General features: G+C 45.4%; 1 protein-coding gene across 9 annotated transcripts in view; it reads right to left on the minus strand.

Moving 5' to 3' along the window:
* Nucleotides 1-23233, minus strand: part of LOC142365635 (ceramide transfer protein-like) — a 135949-nt gene that overhangs the window by 36641 nt on the left and 76075 nt on the right. For 8 of the 9 annotated variants that reach the window (XM_075446628.1, XM_075446627.1, XM_075446629.1 and 5 more), the window contains 2 exons: nt 21700-21783; nt 8369-8526 (listed from right to left, as the gene is read on the minus strand). In XM_075446628.1, coding sequence (XP_075302743.1) covers nt 8369-8526; nt 21700-21783 — 242 coding nt within the window. The remainder of the gene's footprint in view (nt 1-8368; nt 8527-21699; nt 21784-23233) is intronic. The other variant, XM_075446626.1, reaches the window with a different exon arrangement.

The following is a 23233-nucleotide window of genomic DNA, read 5'->3' on the forward strand; positions in this document are numbered from 1 at the left end:
CCCAGGGAACTACAGGCCGGTCAGCCTCACCTCCATCCCGGGAAAGGTGATGGAGCAGCTTATCCTGGAGGCCATCATCAAGCAAGTGGAAGAAAAGAAGGTTATCAGGAGTAGTCAGCATGGATTCACCAAGGGGAAATCATGCCTGACCAATCTGATAGCTTTCTACGATGACATGACTGGCTGGGTAGACGAAGGGAGAGCTGTGGATGTTATCTACCTTGACTTCAGGAAGGCTTTCGACACAGTCTCCCATGATATCCTCCTGGGGAAGCTGAGGAAGTGTGGGCTGGATGAGTGGTCGGTGAAGTGGATAGAGAACTGGCTGAATGGCAGAACTCAGAGGGTTGTCATCAGCGGCGCTGAGTCTAGTTGGAGGCTGGTGACAAGTGGTGTCCGTCAGGGGTCAGTACTGGGCCCAGTCTTGTTTAACTTCTTCATCAACGACCTGGATGAAGAGTTAGAATGTACCCTCAGCAAGTTTGCTGACGACACCAAACTGGGAGGTGTGGTAGATACACCAGAAGGCTGTGCTGCCATTCAGCGTGACCTGGATAGGCTGGAGAACTGGGCAGAGAGGAACCTGATGAGGTTCAACAAGGGCAAGTGCAGGGTCCTGCACCTGGGGAGGAACAACCTCATGCACCAGTACAGGCTTGGGGTGGACCTGCTGGAGAGCAGCTCTGCAGAGAGGGACCTGGGTGTCCTGGTGGACGACAGGTTAACTATGAGCCAGCAGTGTGCCCTGGCTGCCAAGAAGGCCAATGGGATCCTGGGGTGCATCAAGAAGAGTGTGGCCAGCAGGACGAGGGAGGTTCTCCTTCCCCTCTACACTACCCTGGTGAGGCCTCATCTGGAGTACTGTGTCCAGTTCTGGGCTCCCCAGTTCAAGAAGGATGAAGAGCTACTGGAGAGAGTCCAGCGGAGGGCTACAAGGATGGTGAGGGGACTGGAACATCTCCACTACGAGGAGAGGTTGAGGGAACTGGGCTTGTTCAGCCTGAAGAAGAGAAGGCTGCGAGGGGACCTTATAAATGCCTACAAATATCTGAAGGGTGGGTGTCAGGAGGATGGGGCCAAGCTCTTTTCAGTGGTGCCCAGTGACAGGACAAGGGGTAATGGGCACAAACTGAGGCACAGGAAGTTCCGTCTGAACATGAGGAGGAACTTCTTCTCTCTGAGGGTGACGGAGCACTGGAACAGGCTGCCCAGGGAGGTTGTGGAGTCTCCTTCTCTGGAGATATTCAAGACCCGCCTGGACAAGGTCCTGTGCAACCTGCTGTAGGTGACCCTGCTTCGGTGGGGGGGTTGGACTAGATGACCCACAGAGGTCCCTTCCAACCCCTACTATTCTGTGATTCTGTGATTCTGTGATATCAAGGTATTGGTTGTGGGGGGCTGCAGGAGTGGCCTCTGTGGGAGGAGGCCAGGGGCTGCCCCGTGTCAGACACAGCTGGTTCCAGACAGCTCCAAAACAGACCCATCACAGGACACAGCTGAGCCCATATGCCACACGTGTGGCACCTCTGTGAAAATGTATTTAAGAGCAAAAAAAACTCCCCAGGGAGAGAGGAGGGGGAACAAAAAGTGAGAAACAGAGGGAATGCTAAGGCCAGAAAAGGATGAGGAGCTCCAGGGTAAAGAACATAGCCACATGGCAGCCTGTGGAGGACCCCATGCTAGAGCAGAGGGACATTTCCTGAAGGAACCATGTTCCATGGAGGAGCCTACTGGAGCAGATTTTTCCCAGAGGGCTGCAGCTCTGGAAAGGAACCATGCTGGAGCAGGAAAAAAGCATGAGGGGGAAGGAGTGGCATAGACTAAGTCTTTTGGACTGACTTTCAACACCCCCATTCCTCCCCCCCCCCCCCCCCCCAACTCTGCACTGCTTGGGGCTAGCAAGCAGGGGGGTAGAGGGGCTTGCAGTGAAAGAGTGAAATTAAGACTGGGAAACAGGGGAAGAAAGCTGTTTTAGTGTTCGTCTTTTTGTTTCCTACTAACTGTACCTATTTCAATCAGCAACAAATTGATTTTCCCCAAGTCAAGACTGTTCTGCCATGACAAGAACTGGTAAGCAATCTCCCTGTCTTTCTCTTGACCCATGAGCTTTCTCATCCTATTTTTCCACTGATCCTGCTGGATGGGGTGGTAAGTGAGCAGCTGGGTGGGCATTTGGCTGTTAGCCAAGGCTAACCCACCATGATTCTATATTATTTAATTCAATCAAAATCTCCTCTTCTAAAAGGCTAGAAATTAGAGGAATCAAAATAAAAAAGGTTATTTTGTATTAGAATTACAGTACTTCACCATGAGTGTGCTGTAAACCCCAGAAAGTTTCACTGACAAGTGTGACAAAGTTGCAGGTCTACCAAAGCAGAGTAACTTAAAATTCCTAAGTTTTTAGAAGCTTTTGCTATTTTAATTTCTGGGAAACCAAGTCCAAATAAGCTTGTGACCCCCTTTAAAATTTATTTACTCATGATGTACGAGGTTGTATGTTGCTGTATGAGGTATCAGTCACATGAGATTCAAAGTGAAATTTAGGTTTAAATTTGTCAACCACTTGCAGCTAAAAACAAGTGCTTTAAAGTTAGTCCACAGAAGAAGAAAAACATAAAAAATAACTAAACCAATTAAAATTCTATATTAACATATTATTCTGTAATAACATATACTAACCTACTGACACGAAAAAATTCACTTCATCCATGGTCTAAGCATAGTCTGATCAGCAAGAGTGAACTGTGTTTGCTCAGCCCGGAGAAGAAAAGGATTTTGTGTAGGGACTTAATAGTAGCCTTCCAATACCTCTGAGGAGGTCATCAAGAAACCGAGCCAGGCTCTTCACAGCAGTCTATAGTAGGAAGATGAAAAACAATAGGTAGATACTGGAATAAGAGCTACTCCAACTGGATATAATGAAAAAATTTTTTTCACTATAGCAACAGCTGAGCAGCAGAACAGGCTTCCCAGAAAGGCTGAGCCAGTCTCCAGCCTTGGAGACTTTAAACCAGATTTTATAAAGACCTGAGCAACCCGGTCTGATCTCAAACTGCAGTTCCTTTAAGCAGGAGGTTGGACTAGAGACCTCTTAAGGTCTCTTCCAACCTGAATTACCCTATGATCCTACGAACAAGCTTCAAGTCTTAGGTCTGCTATAATTCCTCCAACTACCTGGATGAAGCAATAATAAATTAAGTGTTGACAGAAGTCACAATACAGTTAGATAGGACCAGGCCTTTGACATACAGACATAGAAGAGCCAGGACACAGGGGCAAGGATTCAAACGTGGATGTATTTTGTCTGAATTCAGCTGTTAGTGGACAGTGTGCTAGCGAGGACCTTCACTCTGCTGTGTCAGTGAGGGCACGGAACAGGGAGCTGTGTGGCAGCAATGGAGCAGCTTCATCGGGGGCTCAGCTCAAATGCCTTTATGCAAATGCACGTAGCATGGGGAATAAACAAGAGGAGCTAGACGTGCACACATCTGCAGGGCTATGATATCATCGGCATCATGGAGACATGGTGGGACAGCTCCTATGACTGGAGTATTGGGATGGGAGGATACAGGCTCTTTAGGAAAGACAGGCAGGGGAGACGAAGAGGAGGTATCGCCCTCTATGTCAAAGAGCAGCTGGAGTGCATGGAGCTCCGCCAGGGATTGGATGAGGAGCCCACGAAGAGCTTATTAAAGGCAGGGCAGGGGCTGGCGACATTACAGTGGGAGTCTGCTACAGGCCACCAGACCAGGATGAGCAAGCAGATGAGGCCCTCTATAGGCAGATAGGAGAAGCCTCACATTCAAAAGCCCTGGTCCTCATGGGGGGACTTCAACCACCCCGACATCTGTTGGAGGGACAACAAAGCAGGGCACAGGCAATCCAGGAGGATCCTGGAATGCACTGAGGACAACTTCCTCCTCCAAGGGATAGAGGAGCCCACGAGGAGAGGTGCGATGCTGGACCTTGTTCTCACCAACAAGGAGGGGCTGGTGGGGACTGTGAAAGTCAAGGGCAGCCTTGGCTGCAGTGACCATGAAATGGTGGAGTTTTGTGAGAAACCATATAACTTGAGACAGAACAGCACTGTCTCAGGACCCTGAAGGATCAGCGCATCCTGTGCCTCCCTTCTCTGTTCTCATGAGATAAGCTGTTTTCACACATTCAGCTGCAAAAGATCCTGGAAAACAGCAACTGTGAACAGGCATTCGCAAAGCCATGAATCCAAAGCTGATTGGCTCTAGTAACTATTGTATTAGTATATAAGGTATTCACTTGAGCAGTAAAATGATTCTGATCAAACACAAGATTGGGGTCCGTGAAGTCATTCACCACAGATGGCGCCTGAATGTGGGTATTCGGACATGAAGATATTTGGATATAAAGATATTTGGACATGAAGATATTCAGAGTTGGAGATTATTACCGGTGGTGAACAGCAGCTGGGACCAAAAGGAGAGACATATGAACGCATGCACACACACAAGGGGAGACATCACCCTTCGCTGGAATGATTAAGGTGAGCAGCTGTGGATTTATAAGATGGGACAGTCAGCTACAAAGGAGCAAAAGTTCCATCAAGAGATTTTACAGAGAATTTTGAAAGAACAAGGGTTTGTAGTATCAGTTGCAAAGTTGGTTAAATTCTTAGTTTGGATAAGAGACTATTGCTCGTGGTACCCTTCCTCAGGTTCATATGATAGCTCGTTGTGGGCAAAGGTGGGGGAGGAATTGCAGACAAAAAAGGACTTGCGGCTTGAAGTCCCTGAGGAAATCATTATGACTTGGAAAACACTGTATACAGCTTTAAATGCTCTAAAACCCGCAGAAACTATCTTACAAGCATCGGCTGCCCCTCCTCTGTTCTCGCAAAAGCAGGAACAGACCGAGCTGCAGTCTTTTGAAATATTTAGTCCTGCGTACAATGAAACCCCTAACTCAACACAGGGAATGCGGGGGGTAGATCTGCCAGAATCTGATGACCCTTTTGATCCCGGGGAAACAGACACTGAGGACGGACCTGATTTATACCCACCACTAACTCCGGTGAAGGTTACGGCAATCCCCGCCCCCACAGCAAATGAAATTTTACAGGCACAATGACAAAAATCAATATTGCGTATGTCACTTATTAAACCCCCCCTTTTGCTCCTAAAACGCTCCCTTCTGCTCCTACACACCCCCCCCTTTGGCTCCTACACAGCCTCTGACTCGTATGGGACCATTGAATGTTGTCGGACAGCTGAACGTACTGTTAGATAAATGTAGGATTGATGCGCTTTGCAAAGGAGATGTTTCTATCCTTCAAGCTATGCCTGTAGTATATAAGCCTAACCAAGCCCCAGAGTATGCTTACTTACCATACGAGGTTATTAAGGAAGTTCGGAAATCCATATGAGAATATGGTCTCCAGGCTTCGTTTACTGTGAACCTTATACAGGCTATAGGAGAATCTTATGTCATGACCCCTTCTGATTGGCGATCAGTACTTCGAATGGTTCTATCATCTGCACAGTATACCATCTGGGCATCAGAATATAAGGAACTTGTAATTGTGCAAGTTATGGAGAATATTGCTGCTGGATTAGGTATTGGAGAAAACGAGTTGCTGGGTCAAGAAAATTACGCCACGGGGGGAGCATAAGCGACACTGCCAAGACTGGTATTTCTGCAAGCCGTGGATTTAACTCTCAAGGCCTTGCGAAAGGTGCCAGATCTTGGCTGGCGAGAAATGTCTTTCGTATCAATTCGACAGGGATCTCAGGAACCCTATGTTCAGTTTTTAGATGGGTTACAAACTGCTATGATGAGGCAAGCTGAACAAGAGGAAGCCACTGAGATCTTGCAATTTCAGCTTGCAATTGAAAATGCAAATGTAGACTGTAAAAGAGCAATTGATCCTGTACGTAATTCAGCAAAAACGATTGCTGATCTCGTAAGGGCCTGTCAAAATGTCATGTTGGAACAACATAAAGCAGAAACGCTCGCCACTGCCCTAGCTCAGCAGATGGTAGTGGCACGGGCCAGATTTAAATGCTTTCAGTGCGGCCAAGAGGGGCATATAAAGCGGGATTGTCCCCACAATAGTAAACAGAACCAAAATATGAGACAACCATCTACACAGCTGTGCCCAAAGTGCAAAAGGGGTTATCACTGGGCAAATCGATGTTACTCAAAATTTGATAAGCAAGGAAATCTGATCCAGGGAAACGAGAAGTGGGGCGTGAGACACGGCGCCCTGAAAAAGTACAACAGGGTCCCTCTACAACAGTCGACATATCTGACCTGGGATCAAAGCAGGGTGAATTGCAGTGTAAAACTGTGCAGTCCCTCCGACATAGCACAGCCCACAGTGCCGGGTTGGATCTGGCCACAGCAACAACAGTCACAATAACAGATGGATCAGTAAACCTTATATCCACTGTGGTATATGGCCCCCTACCTCACAACGTGTGTGGTCTATTAATTGGACGTTCTTCAACCACCAAGTCAGGACTTTTCGTACTACCTGGAGTTATCAATTCTGATTTTAATGGAGAAATTAAAATAATGGTCTGGACTGCAAATCCTCCCTGTACTATCCCAAAAGGGGAGCGGATTGCACAGTTGATTCTATTACCGTACCATGCCGTTGCAGCAGACAATAGACAAGGGCAAGAAGGAGCATTTGGGAGTACAGGAGCACCGACTATCTTTTGGACACAGAAGGTATTACCAGGGCAACCCATGTTAACAATTCTGATTAATGGTAAACCTTTTACAGGACTGGTGGATACTGGCGCTGACATTTCTATTCTTAATCAACATGAATGACCTGGCCTTTAACACAAGTGTCTGCGGCAGTCACTGGGGTCAGAGGATTACAGATTCCACTACAAAGCATGCAAACTTTGTTAGTGGAAGGCCCTGATAAAAAACAAGCTGTATTAAAACCATATGTTATTGCCGTGCCTTGCAATCTTTGGAGATGAGATTTATTATCACAATGGAATGTTACATTAACGACAAATTTTCACAAGGGGTCGCTGATGTCCAGCCCCGACTCAAGCTCACCTGGCTAACAGATAAGCCTGTTTGGGTCGATCAGTGGCCGTTAAAGGGACAACGGCTGTAATATGCGCAAAAATTAGTTCAGGAGCAGCTGGTATTAGGTCACATAGTACCATCTACTAGTCCATGGAACACCCCTATATTTGTCATTCCAAAAAAGTCTGGTAAATGGATATTATTACAAGATCTGCAGGCTATAAATGCAGTAATGAGCCCAATGCAGCCACTACAGCCTGGTGTCCCTAACCCAACTATGATTCCAGAAGATTGGCCTTTTTTTGTTATTGATTTAAAGGACTGGTTTTTTAAAGTTTTTTTACACCCTGATGATTGTGCCCATCAGGGTGTGGCTGCCCCCTCCCTGGAAGTGTTCAAGGCCAGGTTGGATGGAGCTCTGAGCAACCTGGTCTAGTGGAAGATGTCCCTGCTCATGGCAGGGGGGTTGGAACCAGATGATCTTTAAGGTCCCTTCCAACCCTTACCATTCTATGATTCTATGAATGACTTAATTCTTTGAACTGTGTACTACTAACATATGGAGTAAGATTTGAAGTGGGATATACAACATATGAAAATATGTTAAACTAAAAACGAGACAAGAATGGCTAAAGGACTGTACAGGACACCAGCCAGTGACGGCAGGATTCCAGAAATCAAAACCTGAAGTACAGCCTAGCTGTGCTTCTAGCACATCTCATTTGAAGAGAGAAGACCTGCTCCTTTTGAGTTGCTATAGTGGTTGAATAGGCTTACCATGAACTATCACTGCCATAAGAATAACAGATATTATAATACCACATACCTCCCTAAAACAATTAGCCAATTGCTATAAAACATGACTTATCTTTAGGAGATTAAAGAGATTAAGTGAAATAATTCTATCTTAGACCTTTAAAGTTAGAACTGGCTGTTCTCCTCAGTACTGTCACCATGTCTTATCACAATTAAAACATTTCAGAGATTTGCACATCATTTTGCAAGCATGGATAATTTTAGAGGGCTGCAAGCAATACACTTATTACTGTAGAATACTATCAGGTTCTTTATAGATATAAAAAAAATAGGAATTCTATCTGAACAAGGGCTGGGAAAAGAAAGAATATGATGAATAATGTTACTGTATCACCAACAATCAGGATGAGGTTTTAACATTTCATAGGAGTAATAAATAATGAAAGCAACAAAAATTAATAAATGCTGTACATAAAAAATAAAAGCAATACCTGGAATAAAAAAGTTAAAACCAGCTAATTTGAAATTTCAATTTCAAGCAAAAGAAACAATTTTTTCAACAAAAGTAAAACAAAAATTGTCTTACCTTGTCTAGTCTTTTTTGCCAGCTTTCTTCGCGTTTTACCATGAGTTCAATACAATGAGAGAGTGTAGCAAGGATTCCAGCAGTAGTTGCCTTGAAAGTTATAGCTTCTCCTTTAAAGTCTATGCCATTAATTCCTTTGGGTGTCACATGTGGAAACACTAAAACCAAACATGAATCATTCACTGATAGCTGCCTTTAACTCAAGCATTTTACAGGCATGCTTTATATTACAGCTGTTTGAAGAAAATAGATTGGCTAGAAAGTTAATTTAAAAATAAAAATCAAAAGTGCTAATAATTTTCGGCTATCCACAGGATAAGGAAAGAGACTGAAAAGGAGGAATGCATCCCTTCAGCTTCATCTTGCTATACTGTATTTCAAGTCTGCTTGTAATGCTGTATTACTCTGCACTCTGCAAATCATGTGGGTGGAGGGAGTGGGAATACTTTGTAACAATAGAAGTTTGACAGCTTGAAGTGGAGCCTAATTAACACAGAGCAACTTTAAAACATATCCGATACAGCACTAAGAAAGGAACAATTTCAAAATGCAATCAAACCCAAAAGGTAACATTTCAAGGTTGCTTTAAGCAGGTAACTATAGATTTAAAAACCTCAATATAAAAAGGTATGATATAAAAGTAACAAATGTGTTGAATTATCCAAGTACTGTGGGGTTTTGCAGTTCAAACAATTACTTCATGCTGTCAACCAGGCCATCTGTTGCTAAGGCTATTTAAAAGTCACTTAAAATGTGTGACAAAAAAGTACCTATACTATGTTAAACTCGTATTTAGGTTGACAGAATAACAAATCAAACACTACACATTAATGTCAGAAAATATTAGAAAGCAGAAGCAACACCCATGTTGAAGCTGACTGAGCCCAGCACGTTAAAGTAATTCCTGCTATGTCATAGGGCAAGCTAATGACTTATCACCCAGTTGGATATTGTTTTCTTTTCCTGGTCTGTCAGTTTCTCAATGTGCCACTTACGGGTTTAAAGAGTACAAATAAATATTTGTGTAAGTTTATCCATTATCTGTTTGCAAGGGTAAAGCAGAGCTTTCAAACAGCTTGGTGCTTGTAGGGAAGAGAAATGCAATTGCTGTTCTCCAATGGTAGAACACAATATCTACACTTAAGGAACAGAAAGCAAGCGTCGCATGGTCTTAAGCAATGGTTTAAGTCTCCAGAGGTTTTATGGAACCTCCTTTCAGAAGGAATCAAACTTTTTCAAACAGATGTTTACACACCACACACTACTTCAAATACCTCAATAAGCATACATACTATGGTAGAACACAGCTTATTTTTTTATTTCATGTTAATCAAGAATACTCCCTAAAAGGTAAAAATGATGGGAGTGAAAGAAAGATTGATCTGTTTCAGAAGCAATAATGAGCTCTCCCTCCCCCTAAAAAGCTGCAGAGGGAACACAGAAAAGACTAAGACTGGAAGTGGTATAATTTGGCAAGGAGGTGATGCAGTGGATTCACTGAATAACGAAAACTAGACAAAGAGAGCTTCACCAATAACACACTTCACTAATGAAAAAAATGCAGTTTATACTAATGTCCTGCTGGTGTAGACCATGTTCACGTGCAGGCTTACCAGCACAGCTATGCTGCTTATAGATATGATTTTTCTACTAAGTATGCAACATGCTAGACACACTGAAAAAGTTACCACTGGCTGCAACAGTATAAAATAATTTCAGAAATCTATGGTAGATTGTAAGGGAGATGTAGCAACGCAGCCTCATTTCCCGGAAAAAAAAGCCAGCTTTTGTTCCTGGATATCTTTAGGTCTCAGCTACAACTCATTAATAGTTCCATATAGTTTCAGTCATCATATATTCTAAGTCATTCTTTAATGACTAGTCTCAAAGTAGCAGTGACACATAAAGAGCTTGCATTTTCAAAGTAAATGTCCATAGTTCCCTTAAGCCATTATAATTTTGGACAAAACCAAACTTGTTTCAGAAAGGTGCAAGGCCTATTTCTCTGAAGAGAAGATCAATGAAGATATTCCTTACTGTGGATGGGAGTATTTTGATTCACTCCTAATCACGGGAGACATTTGTCTTCCCAGAATATGTCAGAAGGCAGCCTCAAGCCCCGTCTCAGCAACAGCTGAACTTCAGCACATTAGAAGTATTTGTCAGATTTTTTTCTATTTGGAGAGCTTGAACATCTTTCCTATTCCTTTTTTACACCTTTTTTCATGTCAGCTACAAGACTGAGTGTTTCAAAATGAAATCTTGCATCAGGAGATTTATAGGTGCAAGTTAAAGGCTAATACATTGCAACTGCTCTTCTAGCCTGGTGATCAAGCTGTATGTAGCCAACTGAAAGAAGCAGCAGTATGATTTTTCTTCTACTTCACCTTCAATTTCAACATCTTCCAATTGGTTCCTTTTTAATCATCCTGTCTTTTAAGCATTTTGCTTTATTTGTGAATTGTTTTCTCTTGCCTTTCTTATAATGGATTTTTCATACCATGCTTTAGCCTTCTTCAATAGCTCTTCAGCCTTTCCTACACACCTCTATGTCTGTTACGATAGATCAGTTTTCCCTTCTTGTTCCTAAGATGCTGTTTGTAATACTTTTCCAGATGTCCCAAAAATCACGAATCTGATCAAATCTGTTTTCCAATGAAATGGAAGATTAGTTTTAAAAGACAGTAAGTAGAAAAACAAAGTTCCTTTATCTTTTCCATTTTATGCCACCTTAACAACTTATGTCACTAAATGTCATAGGTTTGGTTAAAACAGAACCGATTCTCTTTTAGTGATTTTTCCTTTCAGCTAAGTTCTTCTAAGTAACTGCATTTTTCTGAAGTTGGCTGCATATTTTACAGACAGTGTCCAATCCAAAGCTGATAATGCCTAATGTTTATAGTTTTACTGAGCTAACAGTAGGAACTCAGTGGCTGAGGGAACTGGGATTGTTTAGTCTGGAGAAGAGGAAGCTGAGGGGGGACCTTATTGCTCTCTACAACTACCTGAAAGGAGGTTGTAGTGAGGCAGATGTTGGTCTCTTCTCCCAGGTAACTAGCGATAGCATGAGAGGCAATGGCCTCAAATTGTGTCAGGGGAGGTTTAGATTAGATATTAGGAAAAATTTCTTTACTGAAAGAGTGGTCGGGCATTGGAACAGGCTGCCCAGGGAAGTGGTTGAGTCAGCTTTCATTCACCATGCCGAGTGCCTTGTCATTAAGCTCAATATTACATGATGTCTCTTTAGGGCTTTGTTTAGAGCTAGGTGCCTTGATGCTGTATGGGTTGTTTGCCAGTGTTTTTGTGCAGTTTATGAAGTTTGAGCATTAGGGTGAAAGGCATTGCTTTGCTGTGGGGTTTTTTACTGAGCTATGTCTTGGTATGATTGGCCATTATTGCTTCGCTCTCTCATCTTTATAAAGTGATGAAAATGAAAAGCGCAAAACTCGAATCAGTGCCAACAACTTCATCTGAGTACTTCGGGAGTTACCTTGTGGACTTTGTTAATAATTGTACTTTTCATTTGAGAAATCATACGTTTTCTTGTTATACTAACCTGACTTTGCCAGAGTTTGGGAATTTTGGATATTCTTGGGACTATCAAACCATTGCTCTATTTTTGGCTTCCCTGAATGTTTTCCAGGCGTGGTGTAAGATTAAACCTTGGTGCAAGCGTAAGTGCCATGCAATCATTTTAGCTTTCTCAAGGTGTGCCGAGGCAACAACCTCCTCCCCCACCGCAGCTACTGCAGCCTCCACGACAAGCGCTGCAGCCGCCGTGGCCTCCGTGACCAGCACTACAGCCACTCCACCTCCGATGACAGATACTGCAGCCACTATACCTCCAATAACAGGCTCTGCAGCCACTGTGACCCTGACAACTGGCACTGCAGCTACACCAACCTTGGTGATTGCCCCTGAGGCCATTCAAACCCCCACAGCAGGTACTGTGATTACTCAGGTGTCAGTGGTATTAGTTGCCACTGCAGCCAAGAAGAAATACAAAGAAAAATCAGAGCAGGGAGAGGGCACATCATCAGAACCAGAGATATCATCCGCTCCTTATCCCTGGAGGAGTTGTGAGGTATAAAGACTTTAGCCATCATGAAGGTGAGTCACTTACCACCTGCTTGATTTGATGCTGGGATAATTGGGCTGATAGTTTGGACCTAGACGGCAAAGCAGCCATACAGTTAGGATCCCTGGCCAGAGATGGTGGCATTGATAAGGCGATTGGGAGAAAAACAGAAAATCAAAGCCTCTGGAGGCGAATCTTGTCAGCAGTGAAGAGCAGGTATCCCTATAAGACTGATATCATATGCCGCCTAGGCAAATGGACCACCATGGAGAAAGGTATTAAGTATCTGAGAGAACTAGCTGTGCGAGAGAGAATTCACAGCAACCCACAGACAATTATAAATCCTGATGAAGTGCCATGCACTCGACCTTTATGGCAGAAGTTTGTGCAGAGTGCACCATCGACATATGCCCACTCATTGGCAATATTTACCTTAATACAAGATGACAGGGGAGCAACTGTGGGTGAGGTGGCTAACAAATTGCGGCAGTTAGAAGACAGTGTCATTTCCCTCCCTACAGGCCTGCGTCTCGGCTGTGGAAAAGCTCAGTGAGCTGAGGAAAATGAGAACATATTACAAAAATTGCTTGACAAATTGTCAAATACAGATGACAAACTCAACTTTCTATGTACAGGAGCCCGTGCCACAGCCATTAGGAGAAGACGCCCTTTTTCGGGATCAGCTTGAGAGAAACAGAACATGCCATGGAGTAACTTGTGGTTTTTTCTGCGTGACCAGGGGGAAGATGAGGAAATAGGATGGAAAACCTACTGCTGACAGTAGTGAGGCACGAGTACATGAGTTAAAAAAGAAAGTGCTCAAAAGAAAAGTTACTCTGGTTTCCAGTGGGCAATTCTTCAGACAGGGTAGGCATAATTCTTGTCCCTCTCTAGCAGACTTGAACAAAAAGAATTAGAGGGGCCCTGCCTCCAGCCAGGTGAATGAGAGGGACAACCAAGTTTATTGGACTGTGTGGAGTCAATGGCCTGGTACGTCAGAACCACGTGAGTATAAAGCTTTGGTAGGCACTGGCGCACAGTGTAATGTAATAACATCAAATCATAAAGGAGCAGAATCCATCATGATTTGTGGAGTGATGGGGGGGATCTCAAGAGTTATCTGTATTAGAGGATGAAGTGAACCTGACTAGAAATGAAGGGGAAAGGCACCCTACTGTGACTGGCCCAGATGCTCCATGCATCCTTGGTATAGACTACCTCAAGAGAGGGTATTTTAAAGACCCAAAAGAGTATCGGTGGGCCTTTGGTATAGCAGCTGTAGAGGCTGAGGAAATTAAACAGCTGTCTACCTTGCCTGGCCTGTAGAGGCTGAGGACATTAAACAGCTGTCTACCTTGCCTGGCCTCTCAGAGGATCCTACTGTTGTAGGGTTACTTAAGGTCAAAGAACAACAGATGCCAATTGCTACCACAATGGTGCATCGACAACAATATCACACCAACTGAGACTCCCTGATCCCCATTCAAAAACTGATTCGACAACTAGAGAATCAAGGAGTGATCAGTAAAACTCGCTCACCCTTTAAGAGTCCAGTACGGTCAGTGCGAAAGCCTGATGGAGAATGGAGACTGACAGTAGACTATCACGGCCTGAATGAAGTTAAAACACCGTTAAGTGCTGCCGTGCCGGACATGCTAGAACTGCAATATGAACTGGAGTCGAAGGCAGCCAAGTGGTATGCCACAACTGACATTGCTAAAGCTTTTTTTCTCTATTCCTTTAGAAGCAGAGTGCAGGCCACAGTTTGCTTTTACCTGGAGGGGCGTCCAGTACACTGGCTGCCAAGAAGGCCAATGGCATCCTGGGGTGCATTAGGAGGAGTGTGGCCAGCAGGTCGAGGGAGGTTCTCCTTCCCCTCTACTCTGCCCTGGTGAGGCCTCATCTGGAGTACTCTGTCCAGTTCTGGGCTCCCCACTTCAAGAAAGATGAGGAGCTACTGGAGAGAGTCCAGCAGAGGGCTACGAGGATGGTGAGGGGACTGGAGCATCTCTCCTACGAGGAGAGGCTGAGGGAGCTGGGCTTGTTCAGCCTGAAGAAGAGAAGGCTGTGAGGGGACCTAATATATGCTTATAAATATCTAAAGGGTGGGTGTCAGGAGGATGGGGCCAAACTCTTTTCAGTGGTGCCCAGTGACAGGACAAGGGGAAATGGGCACAAACTGAAGCACAGGAAGTTCTGTCTGAACATGAGGAAGAACTTCTTCCCTCTGAGGGTGACGGAGCCCTGGAACAGGCTGCCCAGGGAGGTTGTGGAGTCTCCTTCTCTGGAGATATTCAAGACCCGCCTGGACAAGGTCCTGTGCAGCCTGCTGTAGGTGACCCTGCTTCGGTGGGAGGGTTGGACTAGATGACCCACAGAGGTCCCTTCCAATCCCGAACATTCTGTGATTCTGTGCTTTTGTGATACACCTGGAATCGACTGCCCCAGGGGGGAAAACATAGCCCTATGTCCTGGGTTCAGCCAGGACAGGGTTGATTTTTTGACAGAAGCCAGGAGGGGACACAGTTGGGTGGGCTGACCCAAACTGGTTGCTCTGTGCATTTCACTGTTTGTTTTGTATATTCTCCTTATCAGTATTATTGTTGTTACTGTTTACTTTGCTTGCTGTTCTGTTAAACTGCCTTTATCCCAACCTTTTTTGCCTTTTTCTTTCCCTTCTCCTCCCCACCCCAGCAGGGGGAGGGGCAATAGAGTGATCTGTGGTCCTCTGTTGCCAGCCACAGCCAAATTGCAACATTTAATTTGGCACCCAGACATGGGGCAGGGATAACGGCACAGCTGAGCAGAGTGTGTTAAAACAACTTTGTTATAATTTCTTATGTTATATGCATTTACTGTACTAGTTAAATAGTCGCCAGTCAAAATGTTGCTGTCTTTGGTCAAATGGCTGTGGTATGTAAACCCTTACCTGCTGTATGTGTTCCCTGCAGTGATGCTTATCACCTCTGGGAAAAGGATCAGGATTATGTTTTTGCTGTACTGTGTAATATCGACTTATACCGTGTCGGTATCAGTTGCCCATATAAAGAAAAAGAAATACGCAAAGAAATCAGATCGCCCCGTGAGGGATGACAATGAACCAGGGCCATCACAAGAGCAGGAGGAGGAGGCAGAGCCAGAGGCAGTCACCTGATCCCTGACCCTGAGAGGTGCGAGATATGCGGAAAGATTTCAGCCACCACCCAGGCAAGCACACTGTCACCTGGCTGCTCCCATGCTGGGATAACAGGGCCAGTAGCTTGGAATTAGAGGGCAGGGAAGCCAAGCAGCTGGGATCCCTGGCCAGGGAAGGGGGCATTGACAAGGCCATTGGGAAAAAGACACAAGCCCTCAGCCTCTGGAGGAGGCTTCTGTCAGGTGTGAGGGAGAGGTATCCGTTCAGTGAGGATGTTGTGTGTTTTCCTGGCAAGTGGACCAATATGGAGAGGGGTATTCAGTACTTGAGGGAATTAGCAGTGAGGGAGCTGGTTTACTATGACCCAGACGATGAGCAGGTACCCACAGACCCAGATGAAGTCCAGTGCACACGATCAATGTGGAGCAGGTTTGTACGGACTGCACCATCCTCATATGACAATTCTCTGGCAGTAGTAGACTGCAAAGGTGAAGAGGCACCAACAGTGGATGAGGTGGCTGTCCGACTTGAGCAATATGAAGAAAGTCTCTCCTCCTCCCTCACTTCAGCCACGGAGAAATTGTCCCAGTAGACCCAGTGACTTGAAGAGAGTATGTCCTAATCCCCACCTGTACGGGCCAGCATCTCAGCTATTAGGAGCAAGCGTTTCTCTGCTCAAGAGAGAGGATGCAGAGGGTAGACACCACGGGGCACCCTGTGGTTTTACCTGCGTGACCACGGAGAGGACATGAGGAAGTGGGATGGAAAACCCACCTCAAGTCTAGAGGCACGAGTGCGTGAGCTGCAAGGTAAAACAATGGCAAAAGGGGATTCTGATAGGAAAAATGCCACTTCAGTTTCCAGCAGACAGTTCTCCAGACCAGGTAGACAGTTTGATCTTGATTCCAATCCTCTGGAGGGGACCTCCAAGTCATTTTCACAGCAGGTGAGCAGAAAATTCTCTGACCAGGATTAGAGGGGCCCTGCCTCCAGCCAGGTGGAGGAAAGGGACAACCGCGTTTATTCGTCGGTGTGGATTCGATGGCCTGGCACATCAGATCCACAAGAGTATAAAGCTCTAGTGGACACTGGTGCACAGTGTACTTTAATGCCATCAGATTACAAAGGGTCAGAGTCCATTTGCATTTCGGGAGTGACAGGGGGGTCCCAAGAGCTGAGTGTATTGGAGGCTGAAGTGAGCCTCACTGGGCAGGAGTGGCAGAAGCACCCCATTGTAACTGGCCCCAAGGCTCCGTGCATCCTTGGCATAAACTACCTCAGGAAAGGGTATTTCGAGGACCCAAAGGGGTATCGGTGGGCTTTTGGCATAGCTGCTGTGGAGACGGAAGAAATTAAACAGCTGTCCATTATGCCTGGTGTCTCAGAGGATCCTTCCGTTGTGGGTTTGCTGAGGGTTGAAGAACAACAGGTGCCAATCGCAACCACAACAGTGCACCGGCCACAATACCGCACTAACCGAGACTCCCTTATCCCCATTCATCAGCTGATTCATCAACTGGAGAGTCAAGGAGTGATCAGCAAAACTCGCTCACCCTTTAATAGTCCCATATGGCCAGTGAGAAAATCTACTAGAGAGTGGAGACTGACAGTAGACTACTGTGGCCTGAATGAAGACACACCACTGCTATGTCTTGCCCTGCCAGACATGCTAGAACTTCAATATCAGCTGGAGTCAAAGGCAGCCAAGTGGTATGCTACAATTAACATTGCTAATGCATTCTTCTCCATCCCTTTGGCAGCAGAGTGAAGGCCACAGTTTGCTTTCACCTGGAGGGGCATCCAGTACACCTGGAATCGACTGCCCCAGGGGTGGAAACACAGTCCCACCATTTGCCATGGACTAATCCAGACTGCACTGGAAAAGGGTGAAGCTCCAGAACATCTGCAGTACATCGATGACATCATTATATGGGGTGACACAGCGGAGGAAGTTTTTGAGAAAGGGGAGAAAATAGTTCAGATCCTTCTGAAAGCCGGTTTCGCCATTAAGCGAAGTCAAGGGCCCTGCGCAAGAGATCCAGTTTTTGGGAATAAAATGGCAGGATGGGCGCCGTCAAATCCCAATGGATGTCATCAACAAAATAGCAGCTATGTCTCCACCAACCAGCAAAAAGGAAGCACAAGCCTTCTTAGGTGTTGTGGGTTTCTGGAGGATGCACATTCAAAATTACAGCCAGATTGTAAGCCCACAGAGTACCACGCGACCCGGAAGAAGAATGATTTTGAATGGGGCCCTGAGCAACGACAGGCATTTGAACAAATTAAACGGGAGATAGTTCATGCCGTAGCCCTTGGTCCAGTCCGGTCAGGGCAAGATGTTAAAAACGTGCTCTACACTGCAGCCGGGGAGAATGGCCCAACCTGGAGTCTCTGGCAGAAAGCACCAGGGGAGACTCGAGGTCGACCCCTGGGGTTTTGGAGCCGGGGATACAAAGGATCCGAGGCCCGCTATAGTCCCACTGAAAAAGAGATTCTGGCAGCATATGAAGGCATTTGAGCTGCTTCAGAAGTGGTCGGCACTGAAGCACAGCTCCTCCTAGCACCACGATTGCCGGTCCTGGGCTGGATGTTCAAAGAGAGGGTCCCCTCTATGCATCATGCCACTGATGCTATGTGGAATTAGTGGGTCGTGCTGATCACACGGTGAGCAAGAATGGGAATCCCCAGTCACCCAGGAATTCTGGAGGTAATCATGGACTGGCCAGAAGGCAAAGATTTTGGAGTATCACCAGAGGAGAAGGTGACACGTGCTGAAGAGGCCCCACTGTATAATAAAATGCAAGAAAATGAGAAGCAGTATGCCCTGTTCACGGATGGGTCCTGTCGTATTGTGGGGAAGCAGCGGAGGTTGAAGGCTGCTGTATGGAGCCCTACATGATGTCGCAGAAACTGCTGAAGGAGAAGGTGAGTGCAGCCATTTTGCAGAGGTGAAAGCCATCCAGCTGGCTTTAGATATTGCCGGTCGAGAAAAGTGGCCACTTCAGAAGTGACTGGTACTGAAGCACAGCTCCTCCTAACACTCTGACTACCAGTACTTTTCTGGATATTCAAGGGAAATGTTTCTGCTACTCACAGAGTCACAGAATGGTAGGGGTTAGAAGGGACCTCTGTGGGTCATCTAGTCTAACCCCCCTGCCAAAGCAGGGTCACCTACAGCAGACTGCACAGGACCACGTCCAGGCAGGTCTTGAATATTTCCAGAGAAGGAGACTCCACAACCTCCCTGGGCAGCCTGTTCCAGTGCTCCGTCACCCTCAGAGGGAAGAAGTTACTCCTCATGTTCAGCTGGAACTTCCTGTGCTTCAGTTTGTGCCCGTTGCCCCTTGTCCTGTTGCTGGGCACCACTGAAAAGTCTGTCCCCATCCTCTTGACACTCACCCTTAAGATATTTATAGGCATTTATAAGGACCCCTCTCAGCCTTCTCTTCTTCAGGCTAAACAAGCCCAGCTACCTCAGCCTTTCCTCATAATACTCATCATGCAACCGATGCTACATGGAGTAAGTGGATTGCACTAATCACACAGCGGGTTCAACAGGTAACTCCAGTCACACAGGAATCAGAAGTGATCATGGACTGTCCAGAAAGCAAAGATTTCAGAATGTCACGAGAAGAAGAGGAGGTGACACATGCTGAAGAAGCCCCACTGTATAATGAACTACCGGAGAATGAAAAGCAGCATGCCCTGTTCACTGACGGATCCTGCCATCTTGTAGGAAACTATCAAAAGTGGAAAGCTGCAGTATGGAGTCCTATATGAAAAAACATAGAAGCTGATGAGGGACAAGGTGAGTCAAGTCGTTTTGTGGAGGTAAGGGCCATACAGCTGGCCTTAGACATTGCTGAATGGGAAAAGTGGCCAGTACTTTATACTGACTCATGGATGGTGGCAAATGCCTTGTGGGGGTGGTTAAAACACTGGAAGCAGAGTAACTGGCGGCGCAGAGGCAAGCCCATGTGGGCTGCCTCATTGTGGCAAGATAATGCTGTCTGGCTAGAGAACTTTCCTGTTAAAGTATGTCACGTGGATGCTCATGTCCCTAAGAGTCAGTCCACTGAGGAACACCAAAACAACCAGCGGGCAGATCAGGCTGCTAAGATTAAAAGAGCTGAGGTGGATTTGGACTGGCAACACAAAGGTGAACTGTTTCTAGCTCGGTGGGCCCATGATACTTCAGGTCATTAAGGAAGAGATGCAACATACAGATGGGCTCATGACCGAGGGGTGGATTTAACCATGGACATTATTGCACAGGTTATCCACAATTGTGAACCATGCGCTACCATCAAGCAAGCCAAATGGTTAAAGCCTTTGTGGTATGGGGGGGCGGTGGTTGAAATACAAATATGGGGGGGTCTGGCAGATGGACTATATGGAGGCAACCACCAGATGGCTGGAAATGTATCCTGTGCCTCATGCCACTGCCCAGAACACTATCCTGAGCCTTGAAAAGCAAGTTCTGTGGTGACACAGTACTCCCAAAAAAATTGAGTCAGACAATGGGACTCATTTTAAAAACAATCTCATAAACAACTGCCCCAAAGGACACAATATTGAGTGGGTGTATCACATCCCCTATCATGCACCAGCCTCTGGGAAGATCGAACAATACAATGGATTTTACTCTGAAAGCAATGGGAGGTGGAACTTTCAAAAACTGGGATAAGCATTTGGAACAAGCAACCTGGTTAGTTAACACCAGGGGATCAATCAATCAAGCTGGCCCTGCTCAGTCAGACCTTTTACATACAGTAGAAGGGGATAAAGTCCCTCTGGTGCATGAAAGGAATATGTTGGGGAAAACTGTCTGGGTTAGACTTTTATACATAAAATAGGGTTAGTGGAACTGTGGACTTGCTCACAGGTGAGTGTAGTAAGCTTGTTTATCTTTGCTGATAAGAGGCAAGAAAGATTTATTAAAAACTTCAGAGTTATACACTGCTTAACCTCTGAAATCAGCACTACAATTAATCCTTAGCAGAGCAAGCACTTTATATCATTGAAAAAATCTACTCATATGATTAATTCTCTGGAAGCATAACAAAAGCTCCTTCCATTTCCTCTCCTCATAACAGTTTTGGCAATAATCTAGAAAGAGCACTTAAATACAGCAAGGAAACATGCAACACACAGGGAACTAGAGCCAGTTAAAAAGAAAACAGAAGACAGAAAAGGCTTATTTTGCCCATATATTTTCCAGGTTCTTGAAGAAAGTGTCTACATTTTTAAAAATGCTTTTGGCGAGTACTTTTTTTGGAGATTCCATCAGGTTTGAAACCGTACTACTTCAAAGTTTTGTGAACCAAAGTCTGACAAATACTGAATTGTCAACAACTAGAGAATGTAAATACTGAAACAATTTCAGTCAGGAAACAAGAGAAAGTATAAGAAGCACGCAGATAGATTTTTAAATGCATACAAAACTTCTGGCAGGCCAGAACTATCAGTTTTCTAAAACAGCAAGACTTGCACGAGTTCTTCACGTTTACTGCATGGATGCAGTGAGTACAATAACCAGATCATTTAAGATAAGAATAAAAATCAGAATTCTGTTCATCGTAACATTGTAAAATACAGTTGTGTTAAGTGCTAAGATTACGATGAGTGAGAATCAGTAACAATGTTGACTTAACCATTACGTAGCTATAGAACTTAGAAAAACCATAAGGGGGCACATCTAACTGGAAAAGCATTGTGCTCTGCCACACTGCTAAAGCAAATAACACTTGCAAGAAAAACTGCAATTGCCTGTTACAAATCTCAGTTCCCAATATCCGAATGATGCAGCTGTTTCAATAGAATTATGTAGTGGCTTTGGACACAGAATAGGACACATGTAGAAATGGCTTTGGACACAGAATAGGAAATTCCAGTTTGACAGGCTTGCATTACTATTTCTGTGAATTAAGAATAACTCAGATTATCATACTTTAGCTGTTTCATGATTATCTTAAGATGAATAAGAACTTCCTGTCACATACATTCAAATAATAATTCTTGTCATTTTCTGCTTAGAAAACAGCATAAATACCCATCTTGTATCAGGCTTATCATACCATTCATATGAATTTGCAGTGAAAAAGTTGACACACTTACATTTTTCCTTACTGCTGCTACTGTTATGTAAAAAATCCCCATCAGAACGCATTGAAGGGAAATCATCTTCATCATCTTCTACCACTAAATGTGAGAAAGAGAGAGAGTGTGTTATGGGAGTGAGAAAGCTTTCCCAATTCTTCAGTGTGCAAGAAAGAATTAAGAGCATCCTCATGGCTAAACAGCATTTAAGTTTTTTCCTACAACAACAAAGACTCGGTGGGGTGGGGGGCAAAGACACAATGCTCAAGCCATCCCATGTGGCTGGGGATTAAGAGTGGCTAATCAGAGCAGGGACAAATAGTCCTCAGCTGTGTCCCAAGCTGAGAAGCAAAAGACCAACAACCTTAAGGGTGGGCGTGGACATGGCAGATGCTCTTGCACACCTCCAGGGAAACCAGCATGCTCGAGTTCCTCCCTGAAATGTCTGTACACCAACGCATGCAGCACGGGCAATAAGCAGGAAGAATTAGAGATCTGTGTGTGGTCGCAGGGCCACGATCTCATTGCAATTACAGAGACATGGTTGGACAGCTCGCATGACTGGCATGCTGTCATGGATGGCTACAGACTCTTTAGGAAAGACAGGCCAACAAGGAGAGGTGGGGGAGTTGCTCTGTATGTGAGGGAGCAACTGGAATGCATTGAGCTCTGCCTCGGGGCAGAGGAAGAATGAGTTGAGAGCTTTTGGGTTAGAATTAAGGGACAGCCTCATACGGGTGACATTATTGTGGGTGTGTACTACAGGCCACATGAACAGAAAGAGGAAGTTGATGAGGCCTTCTACAGACAGATTAAAGTAGCCTCACAGTCACAGGCCCTGGTTCTCATGGGGGACCTTGTACTGATGAACAAAGAGGGACTGGTTGAGGATGAGAAGGTTGGAGGTAGCCTTGGCTGCAGTGACCATGAAATGGTGAAGTTAAGGATCCTGCATGGAGGAAGCAGGGCGATAAGTAGGATCAAGACCTTGGACTTCAGGAGAGCTAACTTTGGCCTCTTGAAGGAGCTACTGGGAAGAATCCCGTGGGCCAGGGCTCTAGAAGGCAGGGGGGTCCAAGAGAGCTGGTCGCTCTTTAAACATCACTTCCTCCATGCTCAGGAGCGGTGCATCCCCCTGAGAAAGAAATCTAGAAAAGGAGGCAGGAGACCCGCATGGATGAGCAAGAAGCTTCTAGCAGAGCTCAGGTGGAAGAAAAAGGTCCATGGAATGTGGAAAGAGGGACAGGCCACTTGGGAGGAATACGAGAATGTTGTCAGAGCATGCAGGGATGCAATGAGGAAGGCCAAGGCCCACCTGGAATTGAAGCTGGCAAGGGATGTCAAGGACAACAAGAAGGGCTTCTTCAACTACATCAGCAGAAAATGGAAGACTAGGGATAACGTGGGGACGCTGCTGAATGAGGCGGGTGACCTGGTTATGGAGGATGCAGAGAAGGTGGAGTTACTGAATGCCGCCTTTGCCTCAGTCTTCAGTGCCAAGGCCGGCCCTCAGGAATCCCAGGCCCTGGAGGTAAGAGAGGAAGCCTGGCGA

This window comes from Opisthocomus hoazin, chromosome W (genome assembly GCF_030867145.1).
Source record: "Opisthocomus hoazin isolate bOpiHoa1 chromosome W, bOpiHoa1.hap1, whole genome shotgun sequence".
Classification (NCBI taxonomy): Eukaryota; Metazoa; Chordata; class Aves; order Opisthocomiformes; family Opisthocomidae; genus Opisthocomus; species Opisthocomus hoazin.